The sequence below is a fragment of the Thamnophis sirtalis genome, unplaced genomic scaffold (genome assembly GCF_051295495.1).
Source record: "Thamnophis sirtalis isolate CommonGarterSnake01/CBP01778 unplaced genomic scaffold, rThaSir2_p1.2 scaffold_13, whole genome shotgun sequence".
Classification (NCBI taxonomy): Eukaryota; Metazoa; Chordata; class Lepidosauria; order Squamata; family Natricidae; genus Thamnophis; species Thamnophis sirtalis.
Genome location: NW_028261393.1, coordinates 21,466,245 through 21,478,481, shown reverse-complemented (window position 1 = coordinate 21,478,481; position 12,237 = coordinate 21,466,245). Strand labels below are relative to the sequence as shown.

The 12,237-nt window shown below is 43.3% G+C and overlaps 1 protein-coding gene across 2 annotated transcripts in view; it reads left to right on the top strand.

Annotated features, from left to right (window-relative positions):
• The window catches only part of KIAA0319L (KIAA0319 like), a 66,822-nt gene extending 59,936 nt beyond the window's left edge, over window positions 1-6,886 (top strand). Inside the window, exons 18-21 of one of the 2 annotated variants that reach the window (XM_087727720.1) lie at window positions 824-946; window positions 2,429-2,519; window positions 3,209-3,300; window positions 5,068-6,886. In XM_087727720.1, the coding sequence (XP_087583846.1) occupies window positions 824-946; window positions 2,429-2,519; window positions 3,209-3,300; window positions 5,068-5,255 (494 nt within the window). In that variant the 3' untranslated portion in view covers window positions 5,256-6,886. The remainder of the gene's footprint in view (window positions 1-823; window positions 947-2,428; window positions 2,520-3,208; window positions 3,301-5,067) is intronic. The other variant, XM_087727721.1, reaches the window with a different exon arrangement.
• The last annotated feature ends 5,351 nt before the right edge of the window (window positions 6,887-12,237 follow it).

Below are 12,237 nucleotides of genomic sequence, written 5' to 3'. Positions count from 1 at the left end.
CGGAGCTTCCCTAAAGCCTCCCGACTGCGAAAAACCAGGAACAAACTTCCAGTTCGCTCGTAGGGCCTTCCGGACCCTTCAGGAGGCTTCCCTGAAGGCTCCAGAGGGTGAAAAATGGCTTTAAAAGAACACAACACCTCGTGTGGCCTAACAAATGGCTCTGCGTGCCACCTGTGGCATGCGTGCCATAGGCTTGTCATCATGATCCTAGATCTTAAAGTCTGGACTAAAACTATATTGTTAATAATAATCAATGCTGGCTATTATCTGGAAATAATCTGGAAGCCAGCCTATTTCTTCAGCTTAGATATAATGTGATCTTTTAGTTATGGCTGAGACCAACCTGGTTGCTGAGTTCTGGACCAGTTGAAGTTTCTGAAACATCAGATACCCATATGAAATGGAAGCCATCAAATCCCCATAATGCATATATAGGGAAGTGATAAGAATTGTACATCAACCAAAGTTGATCAAAATGATTGCCTCCATCTGCAAAACCAGAAAAAATGAGTATTTGCTTCAAACTGCATATCTGTTTGTTTTCTGTTAGAGTATAACCCTATTCACAATTAGCAGAAGCATCATCTCACTGGAAATTTGATCCTTCCGATTGAGTTCTTTTATATAAGCTGGATACAGTTTCTTATCCTTCATCTAAATCATTACAGACTGCAAACAGCCAGGCAGCACTTGTGTTTTATTTATACATTCGTGCTATATGGACAAACAGCCATGAGAAATATACCTAAAGACAGAATTCGTACTCTGTGCCTGTCCCTGGCGGTGTCTGCCTAAATATTGACTAGATTTTCCTCCTCCTCAGCCTGCCAGCTCAACTGTTCAGATCACGGTCTCTGCGACTCTTTCACCAAGCGTTGCATTTGTGATCCTTTTTGGATGGAGAACTTCATCAAAGTGCAGATTGGTGATGGCGAAAGCAATTGTGGTAGGTGGATATCCCAGTTTCATGACTCTGTTGGACATAGAGTGAGTTTTGCTAGAGGCTGTGTCAGGATGCTGCTTACAGTTTGGCTCAGTGGCTAAGACAATGAGCTTGTCAATCAGAAAGGTCGGCAGTTGGTGGTTCGAATCCCTAGCGCCTTGTAATGGAGGGAGCTCCCGCTACTTGTCCCAGATTCTGCCGACCTAGCAGTTCAAAAGCACATTAAAAATGCAAGTAGAAAAAATAGAAAGCACCTTTGGTGGAAGGTAACAGCGTTCTGTGCACCTTTGGCATTTAGTCATGCCGGCCACATGACCATGGAGACGTCTTTGGACAGCGCTGACTCTTCGGCTTTGAAATGGAATGAGCACAGCCCCCTAGAGTCAGGAACGACTAGCATATATGTGCAAGGAAAACCTTTACCTTTACCTTAGATTCCATTTACATGTTAAATCTTACACTCTGTTATAGGGAGAGGAGGGTTAATGGTTGGCCTAGAGCCCTGCTGTTGACCTCTCAGATTGTGTATCTCATGTTTTAAGTGCTGTCTAAGAGAGGAAGGGTCAATGGGGCAGTTCAGTTCCACAAGAATGTTCAGGGAAGACCACAATAATTGCACCTTGTTTAACCTACAATCTGTCAGTAGCAGCACATCCTGGTAAGTCAATAGGGATAACCCTTCCAAAAGGAGGTGGGAGAGTAGCCACAGTAGCTACTACCTTAGAATAGAACAGAACTGGAAGGGACTTTGGAGATCTTCTAGTCCAGTCTCCTGCTAAAATACCCTGGACAATTTCTCTGGGGTTGTGAGTCTGCTGCTATTCCCTTAGTTCAGCCAATTCGTTTACAGTATTTATCCAAAAGGGCAGCTGAAGCTTCTCCCAAACATAGAAGGGCATTTAAAAAATAGCACAATAGCAGAATACCCCAACTTTTTCTGTCTGATCTTTGGGCGGGGGGGGGGGGAAGTGGGGCTTCTTTATTTTTTTAAAAGGAAAAAAATTCACTAGGTTGCCAAATTTCATAATATTCCTGTGTGTACCATTCTTGCCTGAAATCGCAAGGAGAATGGGTGAAGTCAAGAGAGTTGGGTTGCTTTTTAATTTCCACATCCATACTTCTCTCTATGCCTAAAACAGTTCCTGAATTTAAACCAGAGTTAAAAATTATCTGTGGTTAGCTAAAGAGACCTTACCTAAAGACAGAGGTAAAGTGCAGGCTCTCTTGTGTGATTGCTAAAAGGTGGATACGTAAGGCTGGTTTTGATCCGGAGTCAGAAGTATAGTAGGGAATTGAGAAGAATGGCCAAGCAAGGGCAGGAATTCAGGATCCTAATCCTGGTAAATCCAAAAGTTCCATTTTTCCTGCTCACTGAGAACCCTTCAGTGCATTCTCATCTTCTCCTTGTTTTGCCCGAAGGACATGTGAAATTTCTTCTGTTAGTCTCAAAAGTCAGACAATCTGAGAACGTTTCTGTCCTTCCAGAATGGAGCGTGCTCTACGTCGTGATTGCATCCTTCGTGATTCTGGTCTCCCTTGGGATCTTTTCCTGGGTGGTGGTCTGTTGCTGCAAGAAGTGAGTACACTCCCCCTGCCCTTGGCCAGCATTCCCAGATTGTTGGGGGGAAATAGGCTGACTCTGTAAACTGGTTATAGAGGGCTGGAAAGCACTGTGAAGCGATATATATGTTTAAGGACTATTGCCCTTCCTTCCGTCCTTCCTTCCCTTCCTTCCCACCCTCTCTCCCAGTGGTTAGAATTGCCAGCAGTTCAATCCTGACTGGCTCAAGGTTGACTCAGCCTTCCATGGTTGGTAAAATGAAGATCCAGATTGTTGGGGGCAAGAGGCTGATTCTGTAAACCGTTTAGAGATGGCTAAAAAGCATTGTGAAGTGGTATATAAGTCTAAGAGCTATTGCCCTTCCTTCCTTCCTTCCTTCCTTCCTTCCTTCCTTCCTTCCTTCCTTCTTCCTTCGTTCCTTCCCAGTGGTTAGAATGCAGTATTGCAGGCTAACTCTGCCAGTTGCCAGCAGTTCAATCCTTACTGGCTCAAGGTTGACTCAGCCTCCCATCCTTCCGAGGTGGGTGAAATGAGGACCCAGCTTGTTGGGGGCAAGAGCCTGACTCTGTAAACTGCTTAGAGCGGGCTGGAAAGCACTGTGAAGTGGCATATAAGTCTAAGTGCTGATGCTGCTGTTCCCTAACTGAGCTGTTAATCTGCTTCTGCCTTCCCTGAGTCCCAACCTGTTTGTTTGTCTCCTGAAGGAAAAAAGGGAAACCCAAAAGGAAGAGTAAGTATAAGATCTTGGATGCCACGGATCAAGAGAGTCTGGAGCTGAAGCCAAATTCCAAAGCAGGTGAGACATGAGAGCAGAGGTTAGTCATGACTGAAGACTGAGGCAGCTTGTTTTTTTTATTCCCAAGGGATTTTAAACATCTGTGTTAACCACAGTTTAGGTCTTTATAGGTCAGAGGTTTCCAACCTTGACAACTTTAAGACTTGTGAACTTCAACTCCCAGAATTCCTCAGCCAGCAAAGCAAAGCTGGCTGAGGTATTCTGGGAGTTAAAGTCCACAGGTCTTGTTGTTGTTGTTGTTGATTTTATTTATATGCCGCCCTTTCCCCCCGAAGGGGACTCAGGGCGGCTCACAATTCAACCAGGGAAGGGGGATACAAACAAGAATTTAAAACGACATAAACAACAATGCATAATTAAAACACAACAGTCATACCAATTCGAGACGGGGGCAACAGTTCTTTAGCCCCAGGTCTGTCGGAACAGCCAGGTTTTAAGGGCTTTGCGGAAGGTCTGGAGGGTGGTGAGGGTTTGAATCTCCATGGGGAGTTCGTTCCAGGTCTTAAATTTGCCAAGGTTGGAACCCCCTGTTATAGGTAATCTTTCACTTATGACTATTTAATGACAGTTTGAAGCTACAACGGCCTCAAAAAATGACTTATGACCAGTCCTCGAAGTTATGGCTGTCATACCCCTCCAAGGTCACATGTTCGCAATTTGGGCACTTAGCAACTGACTCACATTTATGATGGTTTCAGTATCCTGCAGTCATATGATTGTGACCTATGACCTTATCTGCTGGGTCCCAACAAGCAGTCAGTTGGGGAAGCCAGATTCCTTAATGACTGCTGTGTGATTCACTTAACGACTGCAGTAAAAATAGTTGTGAAAGCCCCATGATGTAGTTCCTCATTCCTGCTGGTGTGTGAAATAGAGGACCAAGCATGCGATTCCTTTGCCGCCTTTCCTCTAAATACATCGTAGTTTGTGAAGTGGAGATGGAGATGGAATGCTTTTCTTGTCTTTGCAAAGAAATATTTATTCTGGGAGAGGAATAGAAAAGAAAGAAAGGGCTTGGAGTCTCTTCTATTTGCATGTTTGTTTGTTTTTGTTTATTTATCTCATTTTAAAATCGCCCATCTCCCTCACAGAGCACTTCCGGCTAATGCACAATAAAATATTAAAATATAAAAACAATATATAAGAGTCGAGGTGGCGCAATGGTTAGAGTGCAGTACTGCAGGCTACTTCAGCTGACTGCTAGCTGCAGTTCGGCAGTTCAAATCTTACCAGGCTCAAGGTTGACTCAGCCTTCCATCCTTCCGAGGTGGGTAAAATGAGGATGCAGATTGTTGGGAGCAAGAGGCTGTAAATCACTTAAGATAGTAAAAGCACTGTGAAGTGGTATATAAGTCTAAGTGCTATTGCTATTGCTATACATAAAAGTAAACATTGAGGTGAGGCAAGGATGATTAAAACACTGTTTAAAATTAACTGAAAGGTGAAGGGGGAGCTTTCAGAGTGCTAACCAGCCCCACGGCTGCATGCTTCTCTGGGCTGCCCACACAAGGCCACAAAGCCAGGTCTTCGCTCCTTTCCAAAAGGCCAGAAGGCTGGGGGCCTGCCTCACTTCCGGGGAAGGGGCGAATATTCCACAGGACGAGGCAGTGGGAGGGAAGGCTCCCATCCTGGACCCTGCTGGTCAGAATTCTTTGACCAATGGGCTCCGCAGTATGCCTTCCCAGGTCGGATGTGCTGATGTCACAGAATGAAGACGGTTCCATAGGCAACCATCTTTTGTTTCTTTATGTTTCTTTGTTTTTAAAGGCAGCAAGCAGAAATCCCAAGCACAGAACACCAGCCTGATGCATTCGGAGTCTGAACTGGACAGCGACGAAGCCATCTTCACTTGGCCTGACCGGGAGAAGGGAAAGCTCCTCCATGGCCAGAATGGCTTTCTGAGAAATGGGCAGGTGATACTGAAGCCGAAAAACCAGCGGGAGGAGATTCTATAGCGGCAGGCCTGTGTCACAAAGCGTTGGCAAATGACATGAAAGACCGCTCTCTCCCTCCTCGGTTGCACGAGGAATCTTGGGGAGTACCACTATTTGGAGAGTCCTTCTCTCTTTACCGATGATCTTTAAGAAAATGTGGAGTCAAACTGCCAGTACTTGAATTTGGACTCAAAAGGGAAATTTAATTTTGCAAAAGAAGCTGTGAAACAAAGACTGTGAAAGGCAGGTGCGTTTCTGAAAACAATGCAGAACTTCCCAGCCACTCCTGTGAAAGGCATCTATTGGCATAGGGCTACAGTACAAATCTGAGGCTACTTGTGCCAGCGTCTGTTGGCTACAGAGTTGGCAACCTTCTTCACACACTCTTCTGTATTTTTTGTGAGAACACTCTCTGTAGTTTGTCTTGAAAGCTGAGATGCCTCGAACTATGTTTGTTTGTTTTTTCCCTATTTCACTCCTAGGAAAACTTACCTGATTCACCATCATTTATGAGCTTCGTTTTACAGAAATGGAAGAAGCCAAGGAATTGTCTCCATGGCAAGCGAAGAAACGACATTTTTGACTAGGATGGTAAATTCCCTTTTTAAGTTTTTGCCAGTGGTGAGAATTGAGATGTAGCCTCCAGAACACTGGTTGCTTCTGGCTCTTTTCCTCCTCTGGCTCTGCATCAACCCTGAAAGTTTTTTCTCACTGGTAGTCAGTCACACTGTAGAACAACAGGCTTCTTTGCCTGTGAAAAACACTGATGAGTCCTTTTGCGCAAAAAAAAAAAAAACCCACCCAAACCCACCTTTGCACAAGTGGAAAATGAGGAGGAAGAGGGTCAAAAGACAAATGAAGACAAATTGATTCCGATACTGCCCAATAGATCAAGGCCTCTCCTCTATTTGTTGTTAATCCCATACACATTGTGTGCTTCCCAATGAAAATGTTGATTATCCCATGTCAGAACCAGCTCCCTTTTCTTCTTCTAAGATAATGGGAAATGCTTCCTAGTTTAATTAGGGGTATGTGATTTACTCTCGCTCATTTTTCTTTTTCCCTCCTATTATTACATGCTTTATTCATTTCCATGCTCCCTGTTTCACACTTGGCAAATATCCTTTTTCCCTCTTAAAAAAAGAACTCTTAATTGACTATCCCTTCCTCTCCCCCTTCCCCCAATTCCCTCCTCTTAGTCCTATCACTGATGAATTGCAAGGGGCAAACCATTCTAAGTGCTTACACTGTTATGAGAGGGGTCCTAATTTTAAAATTGTGCAAGTTCAGGTGGTTTTTTTAGGTTTAGGATGGCCAGTCTGTGGCCTAGGAGCCAGATATCTCCCTGAAGAATCATGTGGTCCTTTGGAGGTTAGTAGGCCACAGGTGAATGGTTTACGATATTCTGTTCTTTTAATAAAGTCTTTGAAAGTAAGGGAGAAAAAGTTGATAATGTTATGTAGGCCCCAAAATATTATAAATGGAAATGTGGCCCTGAGGACACTGAGGTTGGCCAGGCTTGTCTCTGGTGAAGGATCGTTTTTAAAGATCTCCTGTTTCCTGTTTACATTGCTGCACTACTGATTTTTTCGAAGATGAAGAATAAATATGCTGCTCAGCCTGTGGGGGCACTTAACCCCTTTCAACTGGAATCATGGTTGTCCTTGTCTTCTTTTCCTTCTTTCTAGCAGAGGTGGAATTCTTGAATTTGATGGTTCCCTGAAAATGAACAACCTTCTCCTTGGCCAGCAGTCATCAAACTGCGGCTCTTTCATCCTTCTGCTGCGGCTCCCTGTCGCTAGTCGGTGCCACAATTTTGGGAGGAGTTTCCGGTTGGGGCGGGGAAGCACGGTGCGCCAGTAGAAGACTCATGTAAGGGGCAGGTTTTCCAGTCAGCTCCAAAATTATAGGGCTTTTGGTTAGGGAAGGTAGAGGAAAAAGGATGCCTCGCTAGGAGGAGACTTTATGGTGGGGGAACTGGACTTCCGGTCGGCTCCAGAATTGAACGGGGGGCTTCCTGTTGGGACCTTTGTGGCTCTTTGAGTGTTTATGGTTGTCGACCCCTGTCCTAGGCAAAGGAAGGTTCCTGGGTGTTCTATTTCCAGCAAACCAAAGGTTGGAATGGGGTCTAAGTTGCCATGGGGATGAGGAAGATTTGCTTCCTCACTGAGCACAGAGAAATTCCTTGATAGTACTGAGGACTTTTAGGGGCCTGGACATAAAGATCTCTGTCCAGAACAAATGCCTTTTCAAAGGTCAAGGTCCTTGATCTCTAGAGCCCACATGGACAGCCACAGCTTTAAATTATTCTTGAGGAAAAGGAGCTAGAAGCCTGTTTGAGTGGTTTCTTTCCCTTTATTGTATTGAAATGTACTTCCTTTTAGGCCAATGTGGATAACAGCCAGCTTGGTATGGTGGTTAAGATGCTGGCTTAGAAACCAGGAGACTCTGAGTTCTGGTCCCACCTTAGGCATGATAGCTGGCTGGGTGACTTTGGACCAATCAGCTCCTCTCAGCCCAATATAGGTCATAATATTACGGAGAAAAAAGGAGGAGGAAGGAGTATTAACCGCGTTTCCCTGAAAATAAGACAGGGGCTTATTTTCTTTTGACACCCCCCCCCCCAAATAAGCGCTTGGCCTTATTTTCAGGGACGTTTTATTATTTTTGAGGTTCAGGAGGTGGCAAGCGTAGTCACCTCATGGCTGCTGCTGTGTTGCAATATTTTGGGGGAGGTCTTATTTTTGGGGAGGACTTTTAAGTACATGCACTCAAAAACCTGATTGGGCTTATTATCCGGGGAGGTCTTATTTTCAGGGAAATAGGGTAGGTATGTTCATTGCCTTGCATTATTCATAAAGTAATAAAGATGAGATAAGCATCCAATAAATAATCATATTAGCTCTCAGCGCCCTTTTGCTGAAAACAATGACATTCCCAGCCATCTTATGGCTTTCAAAAGCTGGGTGCCTTTCCTAACTCGAAGCCGATGTGCAGGTTCTATAGCACATTATAGTGATGTTCCAAATGTAGCCGATGAAGAAAGTGGAACAGGCCCCTGCCCTGCCCCGCCCTTTGGGTCAAGACTGGTGGGTAGGAAGGTTCTGAAGCACGTTTGGGGGCTCTGAGAAGGACAATTTATATTCATGAGCAGTAGGCTTTGGCTATGAATAAAGATAGCTTTGAAATAAAATTAACATACATTTTACACAGGGAGTTGACATATGCAATCTTAAACAAAACTAAGCAGGTCTAGTTGGTACCCAGGTGGCAAACCACAATTCCAGGACAACTGGCTGCACTGGATGAGTCAGTGGGAGAAGATCTTCCAATTCCATTCCACCCCTTTAGATGCCTTCATAAAGTCACAGGAACTGAGCTTGATTCAGTGGGGTCTTTAGTTTTATTGTATGCGAGGGGGGAGTAGCCCCTATGTGAATGGATGGTGGGGGAAGATGACTAGATCGGGGGTGTCAGATTCGCATCATCACGTGACATATTGCGACATTTCCCTCCTTTGCTAAACTAGGCGTGGCCAGCTTGTGAGGCATCCACCTCGCGAGCAGTGAATTTGACACCCCTGCTCTAGATGATCTACTGTGATGGTGAACTTACATGCAGAGCCATGAAGCTTGGTCTCCTGTTCCTCTTCTGGGTTTCATGCTGCACATGTGCATGTGACAATCAGCTGGCCTTGGGGGGGGGGCAGTGCTGGAAACTGGAAGAGCTGGTCTTCCATTTTCCAGTGTGAGCATGCACGCCAGCCAGCTGATCAGCATGTTCACATGTGCACCAGAAACCGGAAGAGTTGCTGGCAGCCACGCATGTGCGTGCCAGAAACCAAAAGTTAATTTTCTGGCACATGCATGCCCCCTGGGCAGCTCCTCTTCCTGGTCATGGCCCAAGCGAGTGTGAGCACATGTGCATAGCACACACATACATGTGAAGTGCTCCTTTTTTTGCACTTGGTGCCACACACATGCATGCACGCTCCCTTTTCAGCACTCAGTGCCAAAAAGGTTCACCATCACTGATCTACTAAGTGCTGGAGTGTTGGCACAGGGCTCAAGATGGCAGCCACAACCAACTAGGCGGCCACAGCCAATGTAAGAATGACGAGGCTCCAGTCACATGAATGAGTCCACCATCTTGACTTCTTGGACACCCACATTGATATCCTAAATAAATATAAGTAGGTCTTTCATTATGTCCTGTTGGTGAGTTTTTTCGAGTCTCAACTGAAATTTCCAGCTCTGAGTTTGAGTTGTTATGTGCAAATATTGGTACATTATTTTAAAAAAAGTCATTGGTCTTGGGAAAGGTAAGAGATGATAGAAAGTTCTGTATCCTTTTCAGTATTCCAAGTTCCCTAATAGATATATGGTATTTCTCATCCATAAGTATATAGCTATTATAACTTATCAGTTCTTATAACAAAAAAAGGTCAAAAACAACAATTCCAGAAAATAAGCAGATGCTGGCCCTAAACATATTCCTAGGTATCGTATTTTTTCAGACTATAAGATGCACCTTTTTCCCCCTCAAAAGAAGGTGAAAATCTGGGTGCATCTTATACACTGAATACAGCATTCTTGGCCTCCCAACCCTCCCCCCCCCTTTGCAAAAATGGTGGTGCATAGCCTTTAGGAGGCTTCCAGAGTGCTGCTGGGGGCTGGAGGGGGCAAAAATGAGCAAAAAATGGGGCATTTTTTTCTCGTTTTACCCCCCTCCCCGCCCCCAGGAGCACTCTACAAGCCTCCTAAAGGCTATGCGTGCCTTTTTTTGACAAAAAACAGTCACATTCTGGGGAGGTCTGCAAAGTGCAAAAAAAATTTTTTTTTAATCTGCCTCTTCAAAATTTTGGTGCATCTTATATTCAGAAAAATACGATAGCTACATCGTGTAATGTAAATATGAGTGATATTGAATTTGAGGAATGGCATTCAATGGCAAATGGATTCAGGCATCACACAATACTGTGGGTTTTTATTGACCATATTACCCGAGTTTGTTCATAGTTTTCCAAGGAGAGCAATGGAGTCACGCAATATTCGAAGGCCAATATCAAATCATTCATGACTCACAATGTGTGAGTTTAGTTATGAAAGAAGTAATATTTAACCATTTAATCCTAGTTTCACAATACATGTCAGAAATGACACAGCAATATCCAAAGTGCAGTGATGTGCGGTGAGGTTTATGGCTGGTGAGGCAGTCTTCTCCCCCGACATCCCACTGTCTAAAGCACTTTCGCCTGCCTGTCAGAGCTCAGGCAGGCGAAAGAAAGTGCTTTAGGCAGTGGAGTGTCAGGGGAGAGGAGAGAATGCTCAGGCATTTGAGATTCCTCATCTACATAAGGAATTTTTCGGCTTTTAACCCTTGCTTAACTCTGCTTGAGTGATCATAAAGTCAGACTAAATGAGGCACGTGGTTCTCCTGCCTCCTCCTGTAGAGGGCACTTTTTAGAGGCTTTTTTAAACAGTTAAGCACTAAGCAGAGTCATCCACTGTGATTCTGGCAGCAACTAGCTCAGCCTTTTTCCTTAACATTTTTTTTCTTTTCATGATGACAGTGATGAGGTTCTGCCTCCCCTGACTGCACGTCACTGCCAAAGTGTAATAATCTTCATAGCTCTACATTTGCAATCCAAATGTACATTGCTTTGTACACTTGAATATTGTGAAGCGCTTGCTATGCATTCAGAGTCTATGTTGACCTTGAAATTTTGCTCTGCATGGTTATGCATTATGATTCCCCAATTAAAGATTCAAAGGGTATAACTTTCTTGTATGAGTAAGCTTGAAATACGACAGGCCATCCTTAGCCGGAAATCATATTTCATCATTTCCTTGCACCTTGTATTTGCGTCTGTGACCATACATACATTTAAACTTTGGTTACAATCCTATTTTAAATTGATACCTGGTTTCAATTTTTTTTAATGTCTGCTGGAAGCCAGCGACTTAATGTGCCTCTGTTTTACTTTTTTATTATTCCTACTTACTAAACCTACTTAGGGTTCAGATATTGCTAACTTAAATATGTAATATGAATTTGCTTCTCTAATGCTTTGATTTCTGATATTTCTTTTAAAAAAATCCATTGGGAAAACAAAAGGTGGAATTACTACACAGGGCCAGTGTGTCCCATAAGAACATTCCATACGGTTAAAAAATGTTTTGACTTTGGTTCTTCTCTGAATCTGCTCTATTATTTAAAAAGTTAGATTTTTGCCAATTTATTGCTGTCACAGATCAATAATCAGGAAAACATAAAACAGCAAACATGCATACCAAGCATTTTTAAAAGCTATTCCATCCAAAGTATGTTTTATTGTTTATTGACCAGCAGTTTTCAGATGAAACAGGTAATAATGCAACATTTGGTTCTAGCAATAATCAGTCTGCTCCATTTACGTGCTAGGAAGTGGATTGTGATCAACTCTGTGTTGCCTTGCAAGATAATCTCCAGAGTAGCGATTTTAGCTTGGAGAAAATAGTGAAACATACTTGGAATCAGACTTGGCTTCAATAGTATTTGTGAGCAATTGACCAAAATGTGCCCAACTCCTCTCTGAAAAAATATATTAAAATACAAGTAGTCCTTGAGATACAACTGTTCATTTAGTGACCATTCAAAGTTACGGCACTGAAAAAACTAATTTATGACCATCTTTCTCACAATCGTTATTGCATCCCATGGTCATAGGATCAAAATTTGGATGCTTGGCAACTGACTCATATTTATGAATGTCCTGGAGTCATCTTCTGACAAGTGAACTCAATGCAGAAACCAGATTCATTTAACAATCATGTTACTAACAACTGTAGTGATTCACTTAACAACTGTAGCAAGAAAGGTCGTAAAATGGGTCAAAATTGAGTTAAATGTTTCACTTAATAACAGAAATGTTATTAATTCTCAATTAGCTCAATTGTGGAAGACTACCTGTATTAATTAACCTCCTAATGGAGTAAACAAAATGATCATAAAAAGATGGCAC